The sequence below is a fragment of the Caretta caretta genome, chromosome 9 (assembly GCF_965140235.1).
Source record: "Caretta caretta isolate rCarCar2 chromosome 9, rCarCar1.hap1, whole genome shotgun sequence".
In the NCBI taxonomy this organism is placed as follows: domain Eukaryota; kingdom Metazoa; phylum Chordata; order Testudines; family Cheloniidae; genus Caretta; species Caretta caretta.
Window position 1 is genome coordinate 27398668 of NC_134214.1, and position 26932 is coordinate 27425599.

Here is a 26932-nt window from a genome sequence, read left to right on the forward strand (position 1 = left end):
CACTTTGCAGAAGGATCCTCAGAAAGACTCAGCCAGAATTCCTCCTGAGACTTGGGGGAAGGACACACTGCAGCCTTAGCTCTACCACCCATTAAAAATGTAGGCTGCATGTGTTCCTCTTGAGCCTGGCCAGTTACATTGGATATGGTCCTCATCTCACTCTGCCCCTTTAAAGAATCCAGTACTGTTGGCATTGTAGCATATAATGGGGGGCTTCACTCACTAGTCACAATGCGGCTAGCCTTTTCACAAGTGGTGTAGGTAGAAGGGGGAAAGCTCATTACATTCCATCCCCCAACCCATGCAGCACAAGTTACAGTCTGAACATAATCTAATAAATGCCAGAATCAGCTCAAACTTTGTTAATAGATGTAAAACAGGCTTATGGAACACATTAGCTTCCTGACAAACAACGTTAGTACAGTACACATACAGTGCAGAAGAAGGCCAAAACCAAACAATTAGGGACTCGGACAGCATTTTCAAAAGCACTGACACCACTTAGGAGCCCAAATCCCATTGACTTTCAAATGGTCTTTCCTCTTAGGTGCTTTGGAAAATGGGACTTAGCTACTTCAGAAATTTTTGTACTAAATCTATTCTACAGATTGGAACACAAAACAGAATTATTCTTCTTTCCTAATGGTCACAATGGTAACCATATCTTAACACAGTGGATTTGTAAACTGAATTTCTGATAACATGTTATGCTGAGGGAGTGGCCGGAAGATCAGAATCTTAAAAAAATGTGAAGAGAGAGTTTAAAAAAAGGAAGTGTAGTAAACATTAGTAAATAAAAACGTCTGGAAGCTCCAGTAGGCTTCCTTATGTCAGCTGTTTAGGATGATACCAGAAAAACCACCTTTAAAGCCTGAAGTCAAGAGAAGGTAAGAGTCAAGTATAAAGTGAATGTTTTCTTAAATACAGCATTTTAATATATTTTGAAATTTATTAGAAGAGGGAACCAATGGGACCTGCAGTGTGGTAGAGGGCAGCTGAAAGAGTGATTGAAGTAGTCAACTATTGTGTGTCACACACAGTAAGGCACCATCAGAGATTAAACTATCGTACTGCTAGTGCCTTGTGTGCACTGCTATAGTTAAGGAACCCCCTGTATTTCTTTACAAATTACCAGTCTTCAGAGGGTTTGTATTTTAAATCAGTCATTTTTAATTACGCTGGACAGGAAAACCTGTCCAACAAGTGCTGTGTGCGGATGCAGTTAACAGTTAACACAGTTAACTCCCATGTTATTAGCATGCCATTTTAAAGTATTATTATAGGACACCAATAAAATAGATTCTTTTTTGATTATGGGATTTTTTGCGGGGGTGGGTGGGTTTTTTGTTGCCATTTTATATGCTCTAGTGAGCCGTAGCTTCTGGAGTTGAAAAATCTGGGGACGAGGTTAGCAGAAGAATAAATGCACTGTTGTTTTATTTAGACACATCTGTAGTTAAGAAGCTACCCCATATTTCATAATTTTTTACTAAGCAACATTGTAGAAATACTGGCCATGTGCATTTGTAAATCCATTTACAATATCTACAGGTTCTCTTACTGGTAACTCTCTCAGATAACTATGCAATGCGAACATGAAACATGCAGATCAAACCTACAAGAATAAGTGGGGAAAAAATGTGAGTAAGCTGTTTTGTACCATTCACAATAAGCAAGTGCACAGACAAAAGGTCTTTTTCAAAATAGCCAAAAATACTGACTTTGGGGTTTCTAAAGTAAGATTCCAGTTTAGAACGAGGAACTGAAAGTTTGCAATATAGCACCTTAAAAACGACACACTTTTTGATGTCTCTCTACCTATTTCTGATGAAAGATTTAGTAATCAGAGTATTGTACTGGTGTCAGCTAAGTCGTCATTATTTTCAGTGATGGTATAGTTATTACAGTAGATTTACAGTACTAGTACATTACGGAGGATCTTAAATTAATGAAAATTAAACTGCAATTAACAGAATTAAACTACTTTGCTAGCATTATCTCTATTCTGTATGTGTGCATGAGAACGTGGGCACTTACCCTCATAGGTCCCTCCTGCACTGAGCAACTTGCAGGTGGATCTGTGTACCCACATGGAGCTCCACTGACTTCAATGAGGTGTCAGTGGGCACAGAGGTATGCCTGCTGTTCTGAGCACTCAAGCAGTATCATGACCTGTTTCAAACCTGAAACAGTCTGTGTAGGCAAAATGGTTCACAAGTAGGGCAAAGGAAAACTAGCAAGTAGAAAAGGTGCATTTTAAAGAGCAGATAAATTGAATTAAAAGTTCATTACTACAATACATAAAGGCAGAAGTCTCCTTGTTAGTAGATTCTACAGTTAAATTTAAGTTTGTAACATCTTTGTGCTACTAACCTGAAAAGGTCCCCAAATTTGCTTCTCAGGTGGCTACATGACACATAGAGATCATAGAGGTAAGCTAAAATACATCTTTCTGGAGAAGAACATTCTGATGGATTAACAACATGCTTGACAACACCACATAATCTGGAGGGAAAAAAAATCCGAGATTAATTCCAACTCAGACTTTTGAAAACTTATTAACTGCCCATTGCACCTTGAATGGTCTCTTGTAAAGTGTTAACTTCTTGTCTTAACCACCTGTTCCACCTTGCACTTAGCTGTGACTCTCTGAGTACCTTTCCCAGACCTAAAGAAGAGCTCTGCATAAGCTTGAAAGCTTGCCCTCTCTCACCAAACAAATTTGGTCCAATAAAAGATATTACCTCACCCACCTTGACTCTCTCATACCTAACTATACATTTTAATATTATAAAATTAACATACCCATGCCAATAACTAGACAATGGTCTACGTCCATAGAAAAGTCTAAGTGAATGCATTCTCAACAGGTATAAAGGGTTTCACCTGAAACCTAGTGTCACAATTTTAAAATGAAAATAGTTAAGTGTTCATAGTATTTTACACATATGGGCCACAATCCTGCAGTGAATTACATACAAGGGAATTCCTACCGACATCAAGAGGGCTCCACACAGGCCACAGAGGTCTGCTCAAACAGAGCTCATTGCACAATCAGGGCCATGAAAAACAGATCAAAGATTTAGAGCCCTGTTCCCTAATAATAATGATACAAAAGTGTGCAACAATTACTAACCTAGCACAGCATAATCTTAATGTGCAAAGAGAAGGACTAAGCATTTCACATTTTAATTGGGCTTTGCACCAATGGAATTCAGTTTTTAGCTAATATCACTGTAACAGTACATGGAAGCATACATTTCATATGTTATTTGGCTCTCCCTGCGTCTACAGTGATTGTCAATAAGGCACTGTTGAGGAAGGAAGACCACAGTATCCTCTGCATCAATGATTTTATACCGGGACAGTTACCTACTGTTCGCCCTTTTTTGTCACACTTGAGAGGCCAGTGTGTTCTATGCCCACCTGTCATTATTTACAGTGTTAGCTTTTGGGGGCAAAGACTGTCCTATCTGATGTTTGTATACTGCCCAACACAGTGGAACACTTGGGAACTTACTGTAACACAAAGCAAAAACAACAACAGTATGTTACCTTTGAGTGAACCATTCTGTAACTACCCACAGCTAATAGGACAGATAACCACTTCAGATCTTAAAGAATATTTAAAACCAGTTTAGCTAAATCAGTGCAAAAATCTACAGAGAAACGATTGCATTGTGTATAAATAATTTTAAAAAAATTAGTTAAACTAATGTAAAATCCTTATTTCAGTGTAAAAGTAGGTTATATCAAGTTAGCTTAAGTCAATTCCTCAATGATTTAAGCTTAATCGTAATAAACCATTCAAACTGAATTTTTGCACTAGTTTAAATGGTTTTTGAATGATTTATATGCAATGCAATGTATACAGCTGACATATTTGAATATATTCTTAGTTTAATTATGCATATTATAAACAAACATAGAAAAAATACAGCAGCTACAAACCCTTCAAAAACTTGTGCAGTCTGCTCTGGATTTAAAATTAGGCAGGCATGGTAACGCCGTAAAACAGCAACAATGCACACACATAATCCTGTGGTGTAACTTCCTGCCAGGCTGGATGACTTCAGCAGCAGTTCTGCTTCCACAACACTCAGTTCATTTAACAGCTAAAGTATAAGATAAATACTGAACTGAATATCTTTTTCCAAATTAAGCTATACAAAACATTTCCAAGAATCATAAATGAGAAAAGATACTGAAACATCATACAATAACATGCTAAAATTCATTGTTATTTAATAAGTTAGAAGTCAAGAAGGAAGTACTGAAACAGTACAAAAAACACACACACAAAGAATTTTTCTTCACAGATGTAGAAAGTTTCTTGTGTCTAGACAACTGTTGCATAAGACAGAGAAGTTCTTTAGATTAAAATAGACATTGAAACCATATTAAATAAGACATTCTGGACTAAGATGTTCTGGAATTGCTATTTTTCAAAAACTACAGCACATTTCAAAGACAATTGGAATACATTCTCCAATTATTAAGAAAAAATAAAAGTACAGTTGCAAACAAAAGGCTCTTATATAGCGAGTTTGATCCATAGATCTCAAAGGACTGCAAAAGGGAAGTTAAGCATTGGCAGGCCCACTTTACAGGTAGGGAAATTGAAGCATGGGTAGGTTAAGTGATTTGCACAAAGTCACAAATCTAGAACCCAGATCTCCTAAAAACCAGGACAGGTCCTATCCATGGGACACATGCCAGTCAGATATATGTTTAATATCAAGGTAATAATTTCATATTTATGATGTGAGTGGAAAAAAATCTACTCTAACACCACAGAATGTTTATTTGTACAGCATGTCACTGTTCTGCATGTGACTTTGTTATACAAACGACAAGCCTATTTGTTAGACGCATACCATTTATGGAAACATCACATTGTAGCTTTGTCCTGACATACATAAGAACAAAGCAATCACTTTGTTACCTGTATAGCAAAGTCAATAAGCCCATTGATATTGAGTGCTGGCTCCATAAGATCAAAGATAAGCTGTATGTGGTGAGCCAAAGGAAGATGGTATGATGTACCTGAAGCAAAGCTAGTTATTTGTTCTAGAACATTACTCGAGATCTGTGAAAATGAAAAACATCTGTGTATTAAAACATTATAACAACTGAGTATTTCTCTTCCTAAATATTAACACTTCTAACATCAATTTAGGTAAGTGATTTTCGATAATTGTTCACCAAAGCATCAGATAACAAAAGCACCTTACATGCCAATGCTCTAGTAACTGATAACTGAGGAAAGGTTTTTTACTTACTGGTTTACTACAATGTATATTCAGTTCTGACTCAGTTTTGTGTTCTATGCCAGCAAAAACAAGACAAAAAATTTGCCTTGTCACCTAAATGGATCAACTTATTCTTAATTTTTGCAATTTCATTTCTATTATTTGTGAGATGTTTTAAAAATGTAATTTGTAGTGTTGAATCCGTGTTTAAATCTTTAGGAATTCTGACCATTTTAAAATTCATACTTATTTTGTTGATCATTAGGATTAATTGCTAAGATGCTTTACTAACAAAAATCAATCACAAAACATATTTAGCAAAATCATCCAAAAAACTTCTCATGAATGTTCTATACAAGATTTTTAAATCTATTGAATTTATGCCCACTTTTCTTTTATGATTTGTTTTCGGTGCCGATCTCAAAAATATATTTAAAGGAAACATTACTGGCATTAATGGCATTTTTATAATGATAATTAGCACTAATCACTTTATCGCTAAATGTTGAAAGTCTATGTTGACAAACTAGCATGTTTTGAATGGAAACAAATTTGCAGTTCTTGATAAAAGTCTCTCTGTGGAAAGTCCACGTGTAATTTAAAACAATTCACACATTATTTGTGTTTTGTAGTTATTTACTAAAGTAGCTTTGATAGCAGAAGCAAAAATAAGCGAAAATGTTTAAATCCTACAAAAAAATTTAAATCAAGTGAAGATTTAATCTCTCACTCTCTCTAGCTCTCTCTCACACACACATTAAACAGAAACATGGAAAAGATTTCACCATCTTTCATGAAAAAAGTTAATGATAATTTGCGCCCTAGACTGATGAGTGGCATACTGCACAAAACTGATGAACTGAAAAGAAGCATTTAATTTAGTAATGAGCAATAAATACATTGCAGTCAATTAATAATCTTTGCATAGAGATAGCTGAATATTATAGTGATAGTTCCAAATATTTCATATGTACTGTACAATATTCATGACATTAGTAATAGCTTTGCTAACATCTTGCCAGTACAAAATAAACAATTTGGAGAAGGTATTTAAAAATATCGAGGGAGTATTTCACTTGCCTTTAAAGTACTAGTGCATTAAAAATTAATACTATGTATGGATCAGATTTTTTTATTATAGTTTTCTTCCTACTTGATATGTAAAGAGTGCGACTTAAATGGCTACAATGTTATGCACAGGAAGTACCTGAGATGTCACCTGATGCTGATCGAAATAGGACAGCTGCTGCAGTTTTGTGAACATTGTCTCCAGAGTTGGAAATACTTCTTGTTTGTTCTTCCTGGCTTTTTGCCCTTCATCCCCAACTTAACAGATAAATATAAAATGACCAAAATAATGTTTTAACAGAGCCCATGTAGTTTTGCATTTTTACTGCTTCAAAAACAAAATTTAAAAAATGTAAATGCTTGGTTCTATATGACCACATAAAACACCGTTCACACCGGTTTTCTACTGCACTTAGAAAAAAAACATTTCACAGCATATAACATGATGCAACTTCGGGGAAAAACATTTTAAAGTAATTCAAGTGTTAAAAAAAAAAGACATTTAGCAAGGGCTGAAAGTATTTAAACAATTTTGCTAACATGGTAGTAAACATAAATCTTTCCACGCTGACATAGTGTATTCCAGATTTTAGCCTGAACATAATTTTTACAGCCAAGTTATTCATATGGATAGGGAGACATATAGTTGAAATGATTTTAAGTGTACTGGTACAGTTATAAGGCAGATCTATTCTAGGTATTTCATGCAGCAGGTGTAGTGCCAGTGTTTGGTTGGTTGATTAGGAAGGAAAGGAAGTCGAATTATATTACAAATTTGCATGGCTCTAACCAGAACTTTCTCTACACAGTTCCTACATTATGCATGACAGACTCTGGAAAGCTCAGTACAGTATTTACCCCCCGTTTCAGTTGTACTTTTCTTATTCAGGATTTTCAGGATATCTTTGGTAATCTTCTTCAGTTGATGCCTTGCCTCATCACGCTCTTTGCCAACACCATAAAGAAGAATCATGCGCTGGTTACATTCATGACTAGAAGATTCATCCTGAGAAACAAGAAAAGCAAGCAAATTAAGCAGCTTTCATTTTCTCTTGTTGATTGCTATTAAGGAGTAAGAAGAGACAATTAATTCTCTTTCCAACACTAAGTACAACCTGGATTTACTTACATAGTACAGATTAATTTTGCCAAGGTTGGAGCTGCCAGGTGCACAGCACTTTTGAAACTCAAATCACTTAAACTCAGATGCATAAATATGAACTTTGCAGTATTCACTTTAGCCGTTGCCAACTTTCCCTATTCACCCTCTCCCATACGAAATACTGAGCAGAGATCTCAAAAGCAAAAACAAGCCCTAATGAACCTGTGACCCAAAAACCTATTGATGCCAACTGGCAAATGGCACAGGGATCCCCTGGATTCACCAAAAGGGGTTACGTAAGGTCTGTACAGAAAGTATGTGTCACATGGGTCATCATAATCATTGTGAGATGTATGTACAGAAAATACGTGATTAGTTATGTATACAGTATATGCTGAAAATTACGTTCTATAGGCCTTGTAGTTAAAGGCAGGTCACTCAAAAGTAGCATGCTTTGAGATAAATTTCTCCAGACAGAAGGTGGGAGACATTTATCTCCCTGGTGGACCATTATGTATTGTGTGTCTTACAATGGAAGTCTATTAGCATACTGAGACAAATGCTAATGACCAGCTTGCAGAGACTTCAGAAGGAAATGAACAGGAAGAGGTAAACAGTAAGAGTTCGGGGGGCAACCTGTTTTCAGGTGAAGATCAAAAGTTTGGTCTGGCGTACCTTGAGATGCAGAGAGACACCCTGGCATCCTTCAGTTTGTGATGACAAGCTGCTAAACAGGCTTGCTATTATGTAAGGAGGCTATCACTTAGGACAGAAGAATCCAATGCACCGCTACAGACTAGGGACCGAATGGCTCGGCAGCAGTTCTGCAGAAAAGGACCTAGGGGTTAAAGTGTACGAGAAGCTGGATATGAGTCAACAGTGTGCCGTTGTTGCCAAGAAAGCCAATGGCATTTTGGGATGTATAAGTAGGGGCACTGCCAGCAGATCGAGGAACGTGATCGTTCCCCTCTATTCGACACTAGTGAGGCCTCATCTGGAGTACTGTGTCCAGTTTTGGGCCCCACACTACAAGAAGGATGTGGAAAAATTGGAAAGAGTCCAGCGGAGGGCAACAAAAATGATTAGGGGACTGGAACACATGCGTTATGAGGAGAGGCTGAGGGAACTGGGGATGTTTAGTCTACGGAAGAGAGGAATGAGGGGGGAATTGGATAGCTGCTTTCAACTACCTGAAAGGGGGTTCCAAAGAGGATGGCTCTGGACTGTTCTCAGTGGTAGCAGATGACAGAACAAGGAGTAATGGTCTCAAGTTGCAGCGGGGGAGATTTAGGTTGGATATTAGGAAAAACTTTTTCACTAGGAGGTTGGTGAAACACTGGAATGCGTTACCTAGGGAGGTGGTGGAATCTCCTTCCTTAGAGGTTTTTAAGGTCAGGCTTGACAAAGCCCTGGCTGGGGTGATTTAATTGGGGATCGGTCATGCTTTGAGCGGGAGTTGGACTAGATGACCTCCTGAAGTCCCTTCCAACCCTGATATTCTATGATTCTATCAGCCAGCCTAGTTGAAAATGCTGGGGAAAGTATTTGGGATAAGCTAACTTGTAGGAGATAGAGGAATGCCTTGTGAGTTAAGTTTAGGCTCGAGAAAGAGTGTTATGATTTTATTTGTAACCATTTGCTTCTAATATTTTTACTTTCCATGTATGTATATATATGTGCACATACACACACACACAGTATGTGAAGTTGAGTGGTGATCCTGATTGAATCTTGTAACATGATGTGTACTATTCATTTGGGAGCAGTGAATTTGAGACTTCTGTTAGTGTTCAGTGGATCAGATGTTGGGCACTGTAGAGGGCTCATCAGAAGACTCGGGGATTGATGTGTGTCTATCGCTAACCTGTGGAGAGAGAGCAAGTCTTGTGGAGGCCTGGAAAGCAGCGCTTGTTTTGCCAGAGGCTGGTGGCATCAGGAAGATGATCCATAGCAAGCACAGGCAAGACTTCTTCATGCTAAGTGCAGGTGGTAGTAAAGTGCCTCATGACCCTGGGTACCACAGGGAAGCATCAGAGCATTTGTGCCTCCTCAGAAACACTTGGCCAGCATCTGGACAAACTCTACACTGGTGCCTGTGCCACTGACTCCTACAATCACCCTGAAAGCAGATGTGACTCAGATTCTCCACCACACCCAACCGTTTTATGTCAGTTAGGGCTGCAGTAAGCAGTACTAATACAGACATTTCCCTTCTGTATTGATACAACAACGATAAAAGATATAAGCTTCCTTTCCAGAAACCAGCACAAATATGCTACTAATAGCCATTGGTACAACTGAAAAACCACACAAGTCCTGTGATAAATCAGCACAGTAAGACTTTATCCTTTAAGCTATAATACATTCCATAGAAAGTACATTTGCTTTAGGATCCTCTCCAAACAATCTAACATGAGTTTACTGGAATGCTCTATTAGTGCATTTTAGAGGAAATGCCATTTGAAACAGGAAAAGACCTTGATGGGCAACATTCCAAAGAAAGAATCTGATTAAAGCAGCAGCATGAGCAAAAGGAAAGCACATGGGCCTGGAAACGAACCCTAGCACTCCCATTTACTTGCTTCATGGTTGCAGGCAAGTCACTTCACCTCTTTTAGCCTCAATTCTCCCATCCATAAAAAGGTGATACAGTGACTTTCCTACCACATAGGGTGCTGTGCGTGTTATCATTTGTACAGTGCACTGAAGTGAAGTGCTCAGAGAAAATTATATGAATGATCATTCAAACATACACAAAGCAGATGTGTTCATTCTGTGCAGACATCTTTTATTTATAACCCTGTTGGCCTGATCCATTTCAAATGCATCCTGCAACAAAATGTCTTAAAAGCAGCATTTCAACAGATGTTTAGCAGTCTGGTTCAATATCACCACCCATCAGATTTGACTAATTGCCTAGAAGAGCAGATTCTGCCAGAACAGCGCTGTGCTGGAATTACTTTTCCCTCATTATTCAGACCGGCAGAAAGTTCAAATAATACACACTTTACTTGGACTGTCATTTGCTTCTTTTATGATTTAATATACTTTCATAGAATCCTATTTTTAAATACACAGATCAGTCGATCAATTCTTACCGCAGTGATCTTATTTAAGATAAGGTGAAATAACAGTTTTTCTAAACAAAAGATCTATCTAAAGCCCAACATAAAGTGGGTAAGAGATCTACAGGATTCTGGGACCAATATATATAGGATACGTCTACACAGGCTGCCATTCACACCCTGACTGCAATGTACCCACAGGAGCTACATTAGCTAAAAACATAACTTAGCATGTTTCCTAGACAAACCACTACCAAGTTCTTTTTGCTAGCAGTGAAAAACGTACCTGGGTAGAGAAAAGTTGAGAGAAAGATGAAACATATCAGTTTCTTCTCCACACATCTGAGCACCGAAACAAAACTTATGTGAAGGAAGTCAGTGGTGAACTTACTGTTTACTGGATTCTGCAGACATTTATTCAGTGAATCCCCATTTTGCATGTCAGAGAAAGAAAATAATTCTAAATGCAGCCCATAAGCCCTCATGACATTTCACTCTAATCGTTGACCACTCCGGAATTTTGTTTTAGAAACTTGGAGAAGCAAATCAGACTCTCTTACAAAAATTAAAGAAAATCTAAATCATTTAGGGTTTTGTAGGACTGCCATAGCCTGGGTCAAGTGCCCCCAGCTGGGCACTCATCAAGCTGTTGGATTTGGACCGACAGGCTGGGGACTGTATCCCCCTTGGTGTGGGTAGGCTCAAAGCACTGTCTCCTTCTTCAGCCTTCCTGGGTAAGAATGCCACACACTCATGCCTGAGACACTCAGGTTTATTAATTCCAATCTGTATTTGAATCACACACGCCTTGCAATTACAATCACTATTAAAGTAGAAAACAGCAGACAGCAGAAAAAGACAATGGCCAGTTATCTTCTCCTGAGACACAGAAAGATCATGATAGATTTTTCCTATGGAGCACCAACTGCCCCTTATAATTTACCACATTTTATACACATGTAAATTACATATTCATGAATACTCTTCATATCACCATTAAGAATTATGTATATTGTGTGTCTTACGCAACTCATTACAGTACATATGTGTAAACGTCAATTGGCTTGATTTTGTTGTCCTTGCTATTTTCATGTTATTTCTCTTTCCTAATTGATTTATTACTGACCATGCACTGATGATACATGCTTGATCAGACCACTTTTACCCTTTACATGATTTACAGACTTGTTTTTCTCTAATTGGCTTTTTGGCAGCACATTTTGTGTATCCATTATTCTCCAGTTAAAGCACATGGTCAAAATATCATCTTTGTCCGATACAGCAGCAACTGTAAGCAAGTTTACTTAATAATAAGGTCACTAAGGCAACAATCATGTCAAAACTAGGCCAAAGCCAATCAATCAGTACAATTATCCAAACCTATTCATTTAGAAATGACTCATGTCAATTCCCAGTAGCCTCTAAGCCCACTCCCTAGGCAGAGGCACTCTGTCTGGCACCCCGCTTGGGAGTCAGGCCACATGGTCCAACTGCCCTAAACGCCAAGCCCAATGCTGAATCCATCCCCGCAAAGGCTCCCCAGTAGCACACTTTCCCAGAACTCCAACCTTGTGGGCACTCTGATTTATAGTTTACCAGTTCAGGGTCAAGTGATAATCAAAGTAAATTAACAGACCTTGCAAAAAAGATGTCTAAAGCAATCATTCTTTACTTTATACAGCACAAGAGAGACACAGATCTGTGCAAAATAAGGAACAGCTATACACAATTCCCCAGCTCAATTTCCTTGCCACTTTTGAGCATTTTAGGGGATTTGGTCAGAGTCCTCTAGGAAACCCAAGGTCGTTCCTCTCCCCCGAACAGCTTTGCCTTCTGGTTCTGGTCTCTTCTCTCAAACAGCTAGAGAGAGAGAGAGAGACTTCTTTTTATAGACTTCCAGTCACCAGGTCAAAACTCTGACAGGTGATCAAAATTCCCTGTCAGGCACCCTGGTGTTAGATCACCAAACACCTGGAATCAACATTTGAAAAACTGCTTTGCCCTGGGCCGTAGCTGTCTCTTTGTCCAAGGATGCTTCCATTTGAATAGACAACAATCAAGACTTAAAGAACTTTCATTGTTAACTCTCTGCTAGGTGCAAAAATTTCTTCTGAAACCTCTTGTATATTCCAGCTCAACATGGAGGCTAAAGAGCCACAGTGAACTCACAGAACAGATTTATAATCAAAAGTGTGCTCAGAAAACAAACTGGAGTTTGTAGTTTGATATAGATATATAGAGAGTTCATAAAATCAAACAGAATTCATAGCTTGTAAGTAAACAGGTTCCCCTGAACTATTACAAAGACATGTTTAGCTTGTTTCTCACAAAGTTGTATTTTTATTGTTTTTCAAAATCTGTATTTATTAATCCTAATCCTCGGTGGCAATATAACAAAATGGTGAGCCATACCAAAGTGTCATTTATGTTACTACTGTACAAATCAATTTTTAACTGAGGGAAAATTACATTTTGTTCATTCTTAAAGTTTCAAAATATAAATTATTAAGTAAGCAGAAACAGAACTGTGAAAATGATATGAAATATTTTGAAATCTACATAAAAGACCAATAAATTGTACAGTAATATAATTTTCTGCTCAACAGTAATAAATCACCACTTCACCTTCTGTTTAAACACAATTAAATGTTTTCAAAGAAAAAAAATAAAAAAATACAATCTGGAACATCTTCTGTAATAATAGATATATTACCACAAGTTAGAAAGATATTGATCATATTAGTCTGAACTTCTCAGGAGTTGTACAAAGTAACAACTATATAAAAGCTTTTAAAAAACATTATCTGTAGTTTTCACAAAGTATTTCAATGGATTGAAAGCAGAAGGCTAATGTCTCTATTTTTTTTAACCAAGTCTCTTTTCCCTCTTTTACAGGAAATAAAAGCAGAAGCATTGAGGCTGTCGCCTGGAATTTGAAACTGTATGCACAGCTAAGAAACACAAGTTTTAACTTGGAGAGCAGAGCGTCTTTCTAAGTACTAAAGCTGGGATGTACAGCTTCCTTCTCTCTCTCTCTCTCTCTCTCTCTCTGTTCATCTGAAGTATTTTTACTGAAGTAAGCTACTAAACTAATGCTATCTTCTGAGTCTCAAGCTTAAAAAAAGGAAAGAAAACCAGAGGGGAAAAGGAACAACAAATGATGATCTGCCAGCAATATTAACTTCCCATCACAGGAAAGACCTAATATTTCACCATTTTTCAGCGGTTGTAAGGTAATTTTCTTTCTCTCAACATATTCTTTTCTGCTCCCTCAAGCTTATGTAATAGCCATTTAATTACAATTGACATGTGCAGCTAAAAATATATTTACATTTTAAAATACATGGTGTTTCATAAATTCCTGTCATATAATCTTTTACAGATGGAAATACAAGTGAGCACCTTTTAATAATGAAGCTATCAGAGAGATGTAAATATCATCTGATAACTCACAGCATCTAAAGTTATTTATAAACCCCCCACTCCTACTGGGATAATACTGAAGTATAGTAATGTTTATAATTGTATCACTGAAGGGCTTGAAGTTTACTGCTCAGTTAAAACTTTGCTCTTGCAATCTTCCTTATATGGTTTTTCATCCCTCTTTCTAAACATCTTTGGATTACATAGCAGACCATTTAGATCATACTTTTGTATTAATTGCTGCGAAATCCAATGTTCTTACTTTTGTAAACAACAGGTAAACCAACTACCAATACAAAGCAGCACTGTGTTAATTTATTTGACAAGTGCACTTTAATTCTTAGTGATAACAGTTCATAGTACATTACTAAATATTGTGAAGGTTGAACAAAAACTTAACATGAGTCCAAGCTACAGAACACTACCAACACAGCTTAATCTTTGCAGAAAAGTGGGGAAAGACTGCCATTTGTACACATATTATGAAGTACACACTTTATCAACAAGCAAATTAGTGAGGTTCTAATTTTTTCTGATGGTCATAGATCACAGATGTTCCTGTTTGTGACAATATGAAATTTTGAAAATAAAGTTGCATCATATTCAGTTATTTGAAAGGATCTGTTGGTAAATATTTTGACATCTCAAACTAAGTTTTGTTTAAATATACATTTTTTTGTTTATAACACGCTATTAGCTGTAATTAAAGGAAATGATTCATAGCAGCATTTCCCATCCTACGTCCTATTTTGCCATTCTTCCCTTTTGGCACAGCAAAACTATTTGAGCCTCCTTACAAAGACTAAAGAAAGCAATGTACAATTAATAAGTAGTAAATAATAGTAATACTAATTTACACTTTTGTAGGACTTTGCATTTCAGGATCTCAAAGCACTTTAACATACTTGGCTTTTTGGTCTTAAATATCAACAGCTGGGTGTCAGGTCCAGCAATTAATGAACTGGTTGTGCACTCAGCATGACTTTCACATTTAGAAGCAACGGAGGAGGAAAAGGACCTTGGAGTATTGGTTGATCATAGGATGACTATGAGCTGCCAATGTGATATGGCTGTGAAAAAAAGCTAATGCAGTCTTGGGATGCATCGGAAGAGGTATTTCCAGTAGGGATAAGGAGGTTTTAGTACCGTTATACAAGGCACTGGTGAGACCTCACCTGGAATACTCTGCGCAGTTCTGGTCTCCCATGTTTAAGAAGGACGAATTCAAACTGGAACAGGTAAAGAGAAGGGCTACTAGGATGATCCGAGGAATGGAAAACTTGTCTTATGAAAGGAGACTCAAGGAGCTTGGCTTGTTTAGCCTAACTAAAAGAAGGTTGAGGGGAGATATGATTGCTCTCTATAAATATATCAGAGGGATAAATACCGGAGAGGGAGAAGAATTATTTAAGCTCAGTATCAATGCGGACACAAGACTGGCCACCAGGAAATTTAGACTAGAAATTAGACGAAGGTTCCTAACCATCAGAGGAGTGAAGTTTTGGAATAGCCTTCCAAGGGAAGCAGTGGGGGCAAAAGATCTATCTGGCTTTAAGATTAAACTCGATAAGTTTATGGAGAAGATGGTATGATGGGATAACATGGTTTTGGTAATTAAATATTCATGGTAAATAGGCCCAATGGCTTGTGATGGGCTATTAGATGGGGTGGGATCTGAGTTACCCAGGAAAGAATTTTCTGTAGTATCTGGCTGATGAATCTTGCCCATATGCTCAGGGTTTAGCTGATCGCCATATTTGGGGTGGGGAAGGAATTTTCCTCCAGGGCAGATTGGAAGAGGCCCTGGAGGTTTTCCGCCTTCCTCTGTAGCATGGGGCACGGGTCACTTGCTGGAGGATTCTCTGCTCCTTGAAGTCTTTAAACTACGATTTGAGGACTTCAATAGCACAGATATAGGTGAGAGGTTTTTTGCAGGAGTGGTGGGTGAAATTCTGTGGCCTGCATTATGCAGGAGGTCAGACTAGATGATAATGGTCCCTTCTGACCTAAATATCTATGAAGATCTGAGATAGCTGGTCCTTGGTCACATGTGAAGTATGACACCAGTTGCTGTTTGGGGCTAAGGAAGGGATTTTCCCTAATGGTGGATCTACCATGCTCTATGCGGTTTGTGCTTTCCTGTGGGATCACTGTTTGAGGAGTTGGACCTGTTTACTTTAAGAAGCTTTTGGTCTGAAAGGTGGCTGGGGATCGCCGACAATGGAGTACACAAAAGGCTGCTGAGCTGTGCCTCAAGATTTTCATTTCATGTTATTGTGGCAACCGGAAGGCAGGACAGGAGTCCCTAGCAGCATGGTGTCTTCATGCTTTGTCCCAAAACCGGGGTAGAGTTTGGTACTTGAGGTGGGACAGCGACAGTATGTGGGGAGGCAAACCTTATAGGACACAGTTGCAAAGCATATCCCTGCCCCCATGCAAGTGCTCAAGTCTCCCTCAGAAAATGGACTGTTAGGGGACTTGCAGTTTGGGGTACCACTCCTCCTGGTGCCTAAAGGTTTAAGGCCCACAGCAATAATAGGTGACTGCAGGTATTTATGAGGGGTTTTAAACAGATTGCCTGACTGTGAGGACCATGCAGCAGGAAAACATTTTTCCTGCAATTTTTCCTCCCCACAAGCACTGCAGCTCAGCAGTTGGCGTGAGAGTTCGAAGGTGCCTCAGAATGTTAGCCAGTGAGTTGGCCGGATAGAGTACTGAAGACAGAAAGCAGCTCTAGAGATGCCTCGTGCCCCCAGATCGCAGCTGGAATCCCCTCCTACCTTCTTGCTGAAGTTGACGGGGTAAGGTAGAATCTGAAGCCAGTCTACGGTGACAAAGCTGGGGCAGAGCAGATCCTCGCCCACCCACTCCCATCCATGGGTGGCAGCAGCCAGCAGGAGAGATGATCCAAAAGTTCTTCCTCCTTCTCTCCCTCCCTCCCACTGCACTCGGAAGGGAAAGCCTCTAGTGGCTGCTGCATGTCTAAGGAGAGAGACAAGTCAGAGCATAGGAAGAAAGGGGAAGAATGACTTTTAGAAGAGGCACAAAGTGAGGTCAAGAAACAGCACTGAGAGAGGTGATCAGCAAGAGGGGGCAGCAGCAAGAAAGACACCACAGGAGCAGTGGGGGGAAAAGAACAATAGAGGGAGACTGGGGCAACAACAGGCAACCGGGAAGGGAAATAAAAATAATTAGGTGAGGAGATAGGTTCATAGCTGCCTAAAAGTCCTAGGATGGAGGACTCATGTAGGAGAGAGGAAAAAAGTTAGTAGATAATTTACTGAGCACTATATATGGTTTCCTTTTAGCAGCTAATCCAATTATCACTGATAACTAAATCTGTAGCCAAAAGCAACTAATATAAGCAATCCCATTCCTGAATTAAAAAAAAATGAGAAGAACATTTTCCTTCCCCCATTTGAAAACTGCGGTTTGGAAAGATCACTATACAGGCAAAAAATGAAATGACAGCCCTGTATTGCCCCTGAATTCATCATTTGTGCTGTTGTGAGTGAGCAGTTGTGGCCAAAGACCGATAAGCCACAACTGTGTAGAGAGCATTATTGTGGTCATCCACAAGGTGGTATTTGCACAGATACAGTAGTTGGTTAGAGTTTGCGTAGCAATTCCCCACAGAACATAAGTACTAGGAAACCACTTGGAAAGATCATGCATCTCCAAAAGGAATAATCTGTGGGGCATATTCAGAGAGGAAACTCTTGGTGCGTCTTACACCTTCTTCTGACTCCCAACCCTCTGTCTGTGTGTCAGACCAGTTTAGACTCAACATCCATTTACTGATACCAGTGTGTAATTTACCCACACCCCTAGCACATCACCTCTTTGACCCTGCGAGTCAAAAGAGAGGAGAGGCAACAAGGTTGTAAAAGGGCTTAAATTCCTTAGCCTTCACCGTATCTAAATTTAAACTTTTTTTTACTTTCATCTTGCTTCTTGAAACTCAAGCTTCTCCAACTTACCAATGTCTAAGAGAGTCTAACTGGGTTTAAGGGTGCCTATCTCTGTCTGAACTGATCGTGGTTGAAATTACTCTCAATTATTGTTAGAAAAACAGCCTCTGAATTTAACGCTGTATCTGCAGATCTGTCATCCATGGTGTGGTGATAAATACCCAAGACATTATGCTAGCATAAAAACCAACAACATTCATATACATAGAATAACCAGAATACAGTGTGGGTAGATTGATTTAAATCACTAGTTTTAATTATGATTTAAATCAGCAAGCACAAACCCTTGATTAAAATAATTGATTTTAATCATATTTTGCATTTGTACTTTTTAGTTATTTTCCTAAAGAAAGGTTGATTCTCATGAGTTGGTAACCATTAAAATATGTTGATTTTCAACTAAATATAACCTTTATACTAAATTTGGTGCTTCTTTTTGCTAATCAAAAGGGTCTATATATCTTTACACATTTAGTTAACTTACATTTATTCAGATTAACTTTTACATTTTTATGTCAGAAAATGGTGGATGATGCATTTCTTATTTACTAGATTAATTTTTTGTGATTTGTGTCAGTCTCTATTTGGATGGAAATTCAAAAGGAGCATTTTTTTTAATTAAATGAAACTACCTTAAACATGCTGAATACATAACTTTTTTCTTTATCAAAACATGTTCTGCATTTAAAACTGACTGCTTTATTAAATAAAGGACGTATTATCTATAGTTACTGAATTGGACTGATTGTTTCTTTCAAGATTTTAGAGCGAATAGATTTCATCCTTTTACACTTAGCTTTTATTAATAGATTGGAATAAGAAAACAAGCTTTCCTGCTTTTTCAACTCCCAACAGGCTTCTTAACTTTGAATGAATTAGTCTTTGAACTGAACTAGCTGAATAAACTGAAATGAAAAAGATATCCTTTCTGAACCTGCAGAACACGCTACTATTGTCAAAAGCTAGGTTAGCACTTCAACAAACTCAGGGTACAGGTGCTTAGGTGCTCCCACTAGTTCTGTGATTTGACTTGCTATCAAATGTGGCAGCAAATATGTTCTGCTTAATATAATTTTGAACGTTTTAAATGAGCTTAATTGTAATAGGTTTATGCCTTAACATAAGTTGTCAATTTCAAAATTAATGTAAAGAGATTATATTTAAAAAAAAATAAACCTGTATTTTAATTTAAAAATCCAGTTAAAAATTATATCAATGATGTTTATCCACCCTGAATAAAATGAATGCTGCAGTTCTCTACCTGATAAATGATAACCCTGCATCCTTTGTTTTAACAGGGGGAAAAGATATCAAAGTACAAATGAATGCCAAATACAACTTCAGCTATCCTGGAAATGAAAGCAACTGCAACAGTGATAACAAAATCAGTCAAGTTCTCTTTCCCTTGCTCTACACTGTTCTCTTTCTCGTGGGCATTGTCATGAATGGCCTGGCGATGCGGGTGTTTTTTCAAATCTCCAGTAAATCTAATTTCATCGTCTTCCTTAAGAACACAGTCATTTCTGACATCCTCATGATCCTGACCTTTCCATTCAAAATTCTCAGTGACGCAAAAATGGTGCCTTGGGCACTGAGGGGATTTGTATGCCAGGTCACACAGGTCATATTTTACTTCACCATGTACATTAGTATTTTGTTTCTGGGTCTAATAACTATTGATCGCTATCAGAAAGCTGCCAGACCATTTAAAACATCAAGCACTAGCAGCCTGTTAGGTGCTAAGATTCTGTCCATGGTAATATGGATATTAATGTTTATTCTCTCACTACCTAACATGATTCTGACAAACAAAAAACCCACACGTAAAACAGTGAAGAAATGTGCTCACTTGAAATCAGAGTTTGGGTTACTATGGCATGAAATTGTGAACTACATTTGCCAGTTTATCTTCTGGGTTAATTTGGTCATCATAGTTGTATGTTACATACTCATAACAAAAGAACTGTATAAATCATATAAAAGAACAAGATGCACGGGGAAGGTGTCCAGAAAGCCTGTAAATATTAAGGTATTTATCATTATTGCAGTGTTCTTTATTTGTTTTGTGCCATTCCATTTTACTAGAATTCCCTATACCTTGAGCCAAACAAGAGATGTTTTTCAATGCTCTGCTCAGAACATATTGTTCTATATAAAAGAGAGCACCCTCTGGTTGACATCTTTAAATGCATGCCTAGATCCATTCATATATTTTTTCCTTTGTAAGTCCTTTAGAAAATCCTTGATAAACATGTTGCACAAACGCACCAAGGAGCAGAACAATGGAGCCGGTAGCGATGAGACGCCAATGTAAGGCTACAACATTGGGTAAATAGCAAATAATACAGGTATTTACATGCTTATTAATAATAAATACCCAGGTCTTACTCCAATAAAATCAATGGCTAACTCCCACTTACTTCTCTGGGAACTGAATCTGTGTTGTTTGAATCTAGGTTCTATGACAGAAACACAGAAACACTGGAACAGAGGAACTACTGGTTAAGCCCCAATGCAGCAAAGTGGTTAAGTGTATGCTTAGTTACATACAAGTAGTCTCACGAAAGTCAGTGGGAATACTCTTGTGCTTGAGTTTTAAGCACATGTTGGATCCAGGCCTGAATGCTTATTAAAACAATTATAAAGGGGGGGGGGGACAGCTTTTTAGACATAGAATACAATAGATGAATTTATAAACTGTGAGGGCTCAGCAGAGAAATGGTGAAATCCTAGCTCCCTTGAAGTTGGTGACAAAGCATGCCGACTTCAAGTGGGAGCCAGGATTTCACCCATACCAATTAAAATCTGAAAAATGCAACTAAAGAAAATATCAATAAGCCAGATAGCTTTCTTTTTTAAAAAAATATCACCTTGCATCCGAATGCCAAACAACTAAGCATAGCGGGAGAAAAGCTATTTATGTGTGCTGAATTAGCAGAATGAACATTACACTTCTGGCCTCATACATTTGCATTTTTAAAGTTGCTGACCATTTTATTAATAACTGTATCCAGAAATAATGTATATTAAGCAAATCTATTTAGACTGAAGTTAAACCTTTGAGTACCCCAGAACACACTCTGAAAGACCAACCAAATAACCACGGTTTTACGGTGAGCAATATATAAATGACCATTTTCAGTAAAACTAATTTTACACCAATAAAAATCCCTGGGTTTCATGGGATAGAAGCACTGAAAGGGTTAAACCAATTATGAGAGTTAACATCAGCTTTTGTTTTCATTATACTAGATTTCTAGCTATGCTTTTTAGTTACAGCTATGATGCATTTTTAGTTTGGAAAATCAGGAATGCAATTTTTTCAGTAACAATTGTGTACATAATTCTGACTGCAGATGGCCCTAGGTTGCCATAAACAACCACTAAGAGACTTACTGCTGATACAACTACTAACCAGACTCTGAGTCTGAAAAATCTTTCACTAACATGTAAGGCTCTGATCCTACAAACAGATATTACCTTCTGTATACTTTCTATCACCACTGCAAGCACACACAGGAGTAACTGTTTGTAGGATGGAGGCCAAATACTATATAACTTGTTAAAATGTTCTTCACTTGTATATAAATTTTAGTACTGAACTTGTAATACATGTTTTATGGTTTATTCTGTTGATCCAATAAATCATACCAACTGTAATTATAAATACGCCTGGAAGGATTAGATTTTTATGAGTCAACGTCAATTTCACCATAAACATACAAAATGATGAAAAATATTTTCATTGATAATAATCAAAATGTGCACACAGGCAAAGTAAGATTTTAAGGACAAAACCCAGTGATTTAGGTTTTTGAATTAGGCATGTTACAAATGCACTAGCATTTGAATAGTAAAAACTGGTATGATTTGTTGATTTAAAAGATATTTGCACTGTATATTTTGACATGTGATGTTGACCATTTTTGTTTTAATAGTTATACAGCTAATTTAACTCAGTGTCTACTGTCATTACATTGTCTGATGACCCCCAATTTCCTGTAACTGTGAAAATTTAAATAGATAAATATCAGAAAAGATACTTAACAATAATCAATATTATGTGCTGAAATTGTAATAAAAACTGAATTCTGCCAAGCCTAATTATAAAGTGTAGTTACTAATAATTTAAGTGATGTCTTAATTTCTCCTCCCTCTAGTTGTACAATGAAATTCAGAAGAAAATATGGGTAGCTCTTTGGAGAGGGGGATATGTCATTTACTTTAGTTTACTATTGTTAGATGGATCTGGCAGTTCAAGTTACTTTCTGAAACTCCAGATTTCTCAATGATCTGTTAAACAACATTTACTTCCGCTTTTGTGTGCACACCTGTGTTCCCTCTAAGCTGCATGGTTGCACAGTGGCCCAGGAGTGATTCAAGTGCCGCGCACTTGATTCGCAGAGCCGCAGACATCTGGCAGTGTGTGTTCAGGTGCCCCTCCCCCACACTGCTTTGCAGCCACATTGCTCCTGCAGTTGCTCCAGGGATCCTCCCACTGGCTGTGCAGAGCGGGGGGGAGGAGGTACTGAAATCAGGTTGTCCCCCATTCCCCTCCCCTGTACCCCATCTCCACAGAGCAGGGGAGAGGGGACAGGGCTCAGGATTTGCAACAGCTCTGAACGAGCCTTCCGGGCAGTGAGTGCCTTGAAGAGACAGAGTGCGGTCTCTCAGAGTCTTCCCCAGCAGCCTGCGCGCACGCACACGCACGCAGAGTCTCTCCCCCTCCCACCTGCCAACGTACCCCATCCCCCCAGAGCCGGGGAGGGGACACATGGCTCAGGAGCAGGACAGCTTTCAGTGCATGCCTTAAAGAGACAGCACATGACATCTCTCAGAAACTTCCCCAGCAGCCAGCGCGCACGCAGGCCCTGTCTACGCTGGCAAGTTTCTGCGCAGTAAAGCAGCTTTGAACACTGTCACTCCCGAGGTGTACACACTGTCAAGCCACTTAGTGCGCAGAAACTGTGCACTTGTAGCACTGTAAAAAAGCCAGCCCAACGAGAGGAATAGCACTTTCTGCGCCAGGACTACAGCATTGCGGTCCCAGCGTAGACACCCTGGTCAATTGCAGCGCTGCGACTGGCCTCCAGGAGGTATCCCACAATGCCTGTTTCTGTCTCTCTCTGGTCATCGGTTTGAACTCTACTGCCCTGAGGTGACCAACCCTCATCCCTGCCCCGTAAATTCCTTTGGAATTTTGAACGTCCCCCTCCTATTTGCTCGGTGATGCATGCAGTGGTCTCAGTGCATCTTTCCAGATGGCCATGCCTGCTCCATGCACCAGGCGATCCCTCACTTGGAGCAATGCCGAGCTGGTGGACCTCATCAGCATTTGGGGAGAGGAGGCTGTCCAGACCCAGCTGTGCTCCAGTCACAGGAATTATGATACCTATGAACAGATTTCACAATGTATGACAGAAAGGGGCCATGACCGGGACACACTGCAGTGCAGGGTCAAAGTGAAGAAGCTGCGGAACACCTACCACAAGGGGTGAGAAGCTGTGCCCATGAGCTGCCAATTCTACCAAGAGCTGGACGTGATACTCAGTGGTGACCTCACCTCCACTACAAAGGGCCCTGTAGATACTTCGGTGGCTTACATGCCAGTCGAAACTGGACCAAGCCAAGAGGAGAAAATCTTGGATGAAGACTGGAGGGGTAGGGGGACCCAGAGGCAGAGGATGACTCGGAGGTCAGAGATGCATGCAACCAGGAGCTCTTTTCTACCCCAGAGGAGGCTAGCCAGTCACAGCTGTCAGAGGTTGGCGAAGCGCAAACAGGAGAGGAGGCCCCGGTAAGTGAATCTGATTTTGGGAATCGCTGAAATGAGTTGTTGCGGGCAGGAGGGTTGCAGAACACAGACTAGGCATGCGGTGGGAGACAAGACTGAGCGGTGGAACAGGCTGTTGATTGACTCCCTCACGTCACAGGAATCTCCCTCAGATCTCGAGGATACTCTCATGCAGATACTGGGCAATTCACTGCTGCAGGTTCTTCAACAGAGTTGCTTTGTTTCTTGCCCCGTTAACGGTAACTTTCCCGCATCACTGTGCTATCACGGGAGGGTGAGGGGAGACCATTGCTGCACACAGGTGAGCCGCATAAGGGCCTGGGACGAAGGCACAGTCTTGGAGAAAATCGTCCCTTGATTCCCTGCTCACCCCCAGCAGCGAGGTATCATCCCTAATGGGGGAGGGATAACTCAGTGGTTCGAGCATTGGCCTGCTAAACCCAGGGTTGTGAGTTCAATTCTTGAGGGGACCATTTAGGGATCTGGGGCAAAAATTGGGGATTGGTCCTGCTTTGAGCAGGGGGTTGGACTAGATGACTTCCTGAGGTCCCTTGCAACCCTAATATTCGATGATTCTATGATCACATCCTGTGGAAAGTGTGGTGACAGGAATGATTATCAGGCCTCATCTACAGTGCTGGCTCTTCCAAAGAGCCACATGCCCAGTGTACAGTAGGGTCCAGGAAGAGTGATTTACCCTGCCCCTGCAGCTACTTGCCATTTTGGGGGTCTTGTGGCTCATGCGTGCTTGCCCGGGGTCAGCCAGTTAGTGACAGGTGTAAGAGTACTGGCTGTGTTTTAAATCACTGAATCAGTGTTCTCTATGTTGCAGACAATACTGTTTCTGTAAAATGCTGCATTTAAACTTCACAGAGATTACCTTGGGAGCCCAGCCTCCCTCTTTGATATCGCCGGTTGAGCAGAATTAGGAAGCAGCCAAGAACTAAGGAGAACTTTCTGCATTTTGTCCTTCCCCCCAAGGAGCGGCGGGACAGCAAGAAGAGGGACCGAAAGGAGAACGCGGCACGCCAGAATGAAGCCACGGAGCGGCTCTTCAAGTTTATGGAGCACCACGCAGACATGCTCCAGGCGATACTAGCTCTTCAAACTGAGCAGCTCCGCACCCGCCCTCCCCTGCAGCCGCTGTCATAAAACTCTTTCCCATGCACCCCCCAGACACCGCCAACACACTCTTATCAACCTCCTGGCTCCAGTGTATATCCGCAGCATTCCACTCCTCCCCCCCTCACAGTCCAGCCCTGCGGACTCCCAGTACCCACTGCACTCAACACCCGTCCCTCTGCAGTTTGGCCCTGCTGAAGCACAGTACCCGCTGCACTGTACTCCAAAGGAGAAGGTTGGATATGGTCCCTGGACATACACAAATCTTTAGCCATCCCGGGATCCTTCCTCCTCCTGGGACCTTCCCTTTCCCCATTCCCCTCACTGCTGATGCTTTTTTTGTTTGACTCTCTCCTCCGGTTGTTGTCTTTTAATAAAAGAATTGTGTTGGTTTGAAAGCAATCTTTATTCTATTAATTGAAAGCAGAATGAGGACTGCAAAGCAACATACAATTATGTTAAACCCACATATTGCATCATCTGCACCAATCACTTCCTAGCATTACAAGCACTGCACTCCCAAGCATCGCAACAAATATTAGTGGCTTTCAGCTTCAAATTGCCTCAAGGATTCCCTAGTCCTTATGGCCCCATGCTGCACCCCTCTAATAGCCCTGGTCTCTGGCTGTTCAAACTCAGCCTCCAGGCTCTGAGCCTCTGCAGTCCAGCCTTGAGTGAAGCTTTCACCCTTCCTTTCACAAATACTATGGAGTGTACAGCACATTGCTATAAGCCTAGGAATATTGTCATCTGCCAGGTCCAGCTTCCCATAGAGACAGCGCCAGTGGGCTTTTAAATGGTCAAAGCACGCTCAACAGTCAGTCTGGACTTGCTCAGCCTGTTGTTGAACCGCTCCTTGCTGCTGTCAAGTTGCCCCGTGTATGGTTTCATAAGCCATAGCATTAAGGGGTAGGTGAGGTCTCCCAGGATCACAATGGACATTTCAACTTCCCCTACAGTGATCTTCTGGTCCGGGAAGAAAGTCCCTGCTTGCAGCTTCCTGAACAGGCCGGGGTTCCGAAAGATGCGTGTGTCATGCACCTTTCCAGACCAGCCGATGGTAATGTCTGTGACACACCCATGGTGATCCACAAGCACCTGGAGAACCATTGAGAAATACCCCTTGCGATTAATGTACTCTGTGGCTAGGTGGTCTGGTGCCAGAATTGGAATATGCGTGTCATTTATTGCCCCGCTGCAGTTAGGAAAAGCCCATTTGTGCAAAGCCAGCCACAATGTCACGCATGTTGCCCAGAGTCATGGTCTTTCAGAGCAGGATGCGATTAATGACCCTGCACACTTCCATCAACACGACTCCAATGGTCGACTTTCCCAGTCCGAACTGGTTAGAGACCAATCGGTAGCAGGCTGGAGTAGCCGGCTTCCACAGTGCAATTGCCATGCACTTCTCCAACAGCAGGGCAGCTCTCATTTTCATGTCCTTGCGCTGCAGGGCTGGGGGCGAGCTCATCTCACAGTCCCATGAATGTGGCTTTCCTCATGCAAAAGTTCTGCAGCCACTGCTTGTCATCCCTGATGTGCATCACAATGTGATCCCACCACTCAGTGCTTGTTTCCTGAGCCCAAAAGCAGCGTTCCATTCTGGTCAGCACCTCCGGGAATGCCACACGCAATCTCGTGTCATAGTTACTGCGTGTGGCGAGATCAATGTCGCACTTCTCTTACCTTTGTAGTTTAAGGAATAACTCCACTGCCACTCATGACGTGTTGGTCAGAGGAAGCAGCATACTAGTTAATAGTTCGGGATCCATTCCTGCAGCCCAGAAAGGCAGGGTGCACAATACACAAACCATTGAAAGATGGCGCCAAATGTGGACAGAAGCACAGGGATTGCTGGGATGCGAAGCAATGCATCACGGGACACTGGGACAGGACCCAGGATGCCCCACAACCCCCTCCGCCTTCCCACAATGCTTAGCGGCAGAAGAGGTGCTCTGTGGGATAGCTGCCCAGAGTGCAACGCTCCGAATACCACTGCAAGTGCCGCAAGTGTGAACACACTATTGTGCAAGCAGCTGACAGTGTGAACACACAACAGCGGTTTTCCTTCAGCGCTCTCTGAACGGCGCTGTAACTCTGCCAGTGTAGACATGCCCACAGTCTCTGTGTCACAC

General features: G+C 40.4%; 2 protein-coding genes across 12 annotated transcripts in view; one reads left to right on the top strand and one right to left on the bottom strand.

The window, feature by feature from the left end:
• Positions 1-26932, bottom strand: part of MED12L (mediator complex subunit 12L) — a 334051-nt gene that overhangs the window by 90940 nt on the left and 216179 nt on the right. For all 8 annotated transcript variants that reach the window (XM_048863447.2, XM_075132179.1, XM_048863442.2 and 5 more), the window contains 5 exons: positions 7179-7326; positions 6460-6578; positions 4946-5089; positions 3952-4115; positions 2374-2505 (listed from right to left, as the gene is read on the bottom strand). In XM_048863447.2, the coding sequence (XP_048719404.1) occupies positions 2374-2505; positions 3952-4115; positions 4946-5089; positions 6460-6578; positions 7179-7326 (707 nt within the window). The remainder of the gene's footprint in view (positions 1-2373; positions 2506-3951; positions 4116-4945; positions 5090-6459; positions 6579-7178; positions 7327-26932) is intronic.
• On the top strand, positions 802-25163 carry P2RY12 (purinergic receptor P2Y12). Of its 4 annotated transcripts, none has more exons than XR_012669877.1 (4): positions 802-887; positions 13383-13720; positions 19180-23678; positions 24508-25163. XR_012669877.1 is itself a non-coding variant. In XM_048863452.2 (4 exons), exon 4 carries the CDS (start codon positions 19203-19205, stop codon positions 20193-20195), a length of 993 nt encoding a protein of 330 aa, XP_048719409.1. In that variant the 5' UTR covers positions 806-887; positions 1552-1640; positions 13383-13720; positions 19180-19202; the 3' UTR covers positions 20196-25163. The 4 variants fall into 4 exon arrangements, 2 of the variants coding, with proteins under 2 accessions (XP_048719408.1, XP_048719409.1); XR_012669878.1 differs by having other exon boundaries at positions 24549-25163; XM_048863452.2 differs by adding an exon at positions 1552-1640 and having other exon boundaries at positions 806-887; positions 19180-25163.

Bases quoted from the DNA above. Each gene is read 5' to 3' on its own strand.
- P2RY12 (XM_048863451.2), top strand. From the start codon at position 19,203: ATGAATGCCAAATACAACTTCAGCTATCCTGGAAATGAAAGCAACTGC.